The 3158-nt window shown below is 35.6% G+C and overlaps 1 protein-coding gene across 1 annotated transcript; it reads left to right on the top strand.

The window, feature by feature from the left end:
• Window positions 1-222: 222 nt before the first annotated feature.
• LOC139715221 (deubiquitinase OTUD6B-like) lies at window positions 223-2621 on the top strand (the record flags this gene model as incomplete). Its single annotated transcript, XM_071626810.1, has 4 exons — window positions 223-401; window positions 1127-1216; window positions 1825-1962; window positions 2535-2621. Coding segments are annotated over 4 exons (494 nt in total), but the record flags the coding sequence as incomplete, so codon positions are not given.
• Between the last annotated feature and the right edge of the window lie 537 nt (window positions 2622-3158).

Below are 3158 nucleotides of genomic sequence, written 5' to 3'. Positions count from 1 at the left end.
GCTTTAGTGCATTGTGGAGGGGGGGGGGCGGGCAGCTAGCTGCAGGCCACCCTCCCTCCACCCTGCCCCTCGGAGCTGGAAAATCATTCGTTCCATTGCATTTTTCCCCTTTTTTTTCTGATTTCTTTTTTTGAAGAGCTGGGACTATCATTTCTAGACATCTATGTTGGCTGCAAATTAGTCGCTAATTACATTTATTTTTGCAATGATTTCAAATGACAGCAAAAATTCAAGGAATTAAGAAAGCAGTTCCCAAGGGAGACAAGAAGCGGAAGAGGGAAGCCACAGAGGAGATTGCTCGCTTGGAGGCAGAACTAGAACAGAGACATCAGACAGAGCTAGCGGCCCATCATGCGGAGAGTGGTGCAGAGACAGGAGCAGAAAACAATCAGTCTCAGAATGTGAGTGTCACTGTTATTATTGCAGCTCTCATGTTTGCATCTTATTTTTCTTTGGCACAGCTCAAGTGGGTAAACATGTTTAATGACAAATTTTATAAACAACATTGAACATTATGAAATCATCAGATTTCTCTTTGAGAGATATCACAAGCAATTTCACGTGTTAATTTTATTGTTTAGTAGTCACATGTAATTCACAGAATTCACAAATCTGATACATGTATTTTTCAACTTGTGAGATGTAGAGGTGCGTGAATAGACTACATCAGGTACTCATGCAAGGCCTTGATTGGCTGAAAATGTGATAAAACTAATTTACAGTATCTAATTGATGTTTTGCAAATCTTGCATGTTCCTTCAAATCTGGGAAAATTGATAATTTCTAGTTAATCTTTCTGTTTTATCATTGTTGAACTTTTGAAGTACACATGTAGATTAAAGAGATGTCTGCTCTGTCTAAATGTATAATCACACACCACTAAGGGTAACATATACCAGATATCATAGTGTATTTATATCCCAAATCATTTTTGATGGAGTAGTAAAACAGTAATAAATGCTGGCAACTTGTAAGTAATTTTTCCAAGTTGTCATTGTAACAACTGTTCATAAGTGGAGCTTGTTCTATGTATTTCCTCCTTTCATGTAGTCATAGTTATAGTAGTATGATTAGTTCTACCTTTTAAACATCATTTTGTTTTTGTATGTTACCCTGAATGTTTCAGGAAAACCCAGAAGATTTGTTGGAGAGGCTTGATATTTCTGACACAGCTGAGGAAAAACCCCAGAAGATCTCTAAAGCTCAAAAGAGGAGGGTAAGTGCATTCTGTATCAGATCATTCATTTTCAAAGCAGCCATGGATAAGAGAAAGTGTGGCTAGTCACAGCTAATTAAGTTTAGTGGAGTATTAATGTCAGAACAAGATTATTATCCTCAAAATAGTTTTCAATTTGATTAGGTATTCATGACATACATGTAGTAAATGACCAAGTGCTATACTGTCAGAAGTAAAAGACCGACATGTATCTTCCAGTATCTTGAAGGAAAATAAAGTTTTGTGTATTAAACTGATTTTCGTAGAATTTCTAACTAATTTCATTTATCTTACAGAAAAAAAAATCTTCCACAAGCATTGGAAGCAAATTGAGGGCGAAAAACTGGCATGCAGTATCAATTAACGTTTGTTGTTATCTATTCAAATACATTTTTGATAAAGTCATTTAATTAATTTGCTTTAATAATTGTAAGGTGTCCATCCATTTTTGTAGTATTCTTGCAACACAAACACACTCTTATAATTGCATCCGGACAGAAATTTATCTCCTCTTCCTGGCAAAGGGAAGGATACAAACAAGCACATAAACTCAAGTTTTCACCAGTATTGATATTATCACTTGTTCATGTCTATATTTAAATTTTCAGAACAAGAAAGCACAGGAGGAGAAAGAACGAGCTGACCGCATCACTGAGGCAGAGAAAGATAATGTGAACAGTGCCAGGAATAAAGAAACTAAACAATTTGCTGCTATCATGACAGAGAAAAATATGAGAATTAAACAGGTAGGAAGAGAGCTTCAAAATCATGATTTATAGAGGAACATTTAATTCAACAAAATATCACTAAATGGAAGCAGTAAAATGATTAACAGACTCCTAAAATTTTGGATTAAATGGAATGTTTATCACAGAAATGACAGTTCATAAAGGCCTTGAAGGAAATATTGTCATGCGACTGATGTTTATATTATGGAAATTCTGACTGCTTGTACACAGAAAAACCAAAATATTGAGGTGTCTCTTTCTTGGAGAATTTTATATGAAATATTGTTCCTGACAACCTTCGGCATCTTTATACAGTGATATGTTATCAAAATATCAATTAAAGTTTGGGAAACATTGGACAAATCTAATTTACACCGAAATCTGCATCAACAGAGAAAAATCTGTCATCAAGTACTTGTCATTATGATTAATTTGGAATTGTTAAAATAACACTGGAGAAGGCTGAGAGGACTGATCATCTTTCGATTCTCTGACAAATTGCTATACAAACTGGAAATAAAAGTGAGAACTGTGCATTTAACAGTGTCAGTGCTTAAATACATATCTTCATCGTTATACACTCTCTTCAGATTCCATCAGATGGTCACTGTTTGTACAATGCTGTGGTCCATCAGCTTCTCATCCAGGGTATTGAGGTAAGGATTCTAATCAAATGAAATGAAATGTGGTCATTCTCTCTCCAAGAATGATCATTTACACAAAATCCATAATATGGCCTAAACGTTTAGGACATGAGAACAAATATTGAACAACACTAGGCAAAACATAAGTTTTTGTACTTTCCTAATGTTGCATTTTAATGGCATCTTGGGAATAGTTACTCGAATTCATATCTGTGACACTGATTTTGATTTGAATTTATTAGTTTTGTGAAACCACTTAAGAAGCAGTGGCTGCTTATAAGCAATTATACCAGGCGAGTACCCTCAAAAGAATTCGGCATTGAGGCTAAAGTGCCTTGCCTAGCGGCACAACCACTGCAGCCAAGGGGACTTGAACCAGGAACCTTATGATTAGGGGTTTGTGGTCTTATCCACTGAGCCATGAAAGCTCCATACAAAACTTGCAGAATATCGATCTGTGTTTATAGTGTTGACAATTATTTTTAAATTCCTTATTCATGACTCTTCAAGATGACTCTACAGGAGAGCACATCTGCCAGGATACAGCACAATCATTTCATCATTCACAGT

This window comes from Diadema antillarum, unplaced genomic scaffold (genome assembly GCF_040938485.1).
Source record: "Diadema antillarum isolate AM-2024a unplaced genomic scaffold, OU_Dant_1.0 seq00003154_RagTag, whole genome shotgun sequence".
NCBI classification, from domain to species: domain Eukaryota; kingdom Metazoa; phylum Echinodermata; class Echinoidea; order Diadematoida; family Diadematidae; genus Diadema; species Diadema antillarum.
Note: the sequence above shows the minus strand (reverse complement) of the source record. Positions and strands in the feature narration are given on the sequence as shown.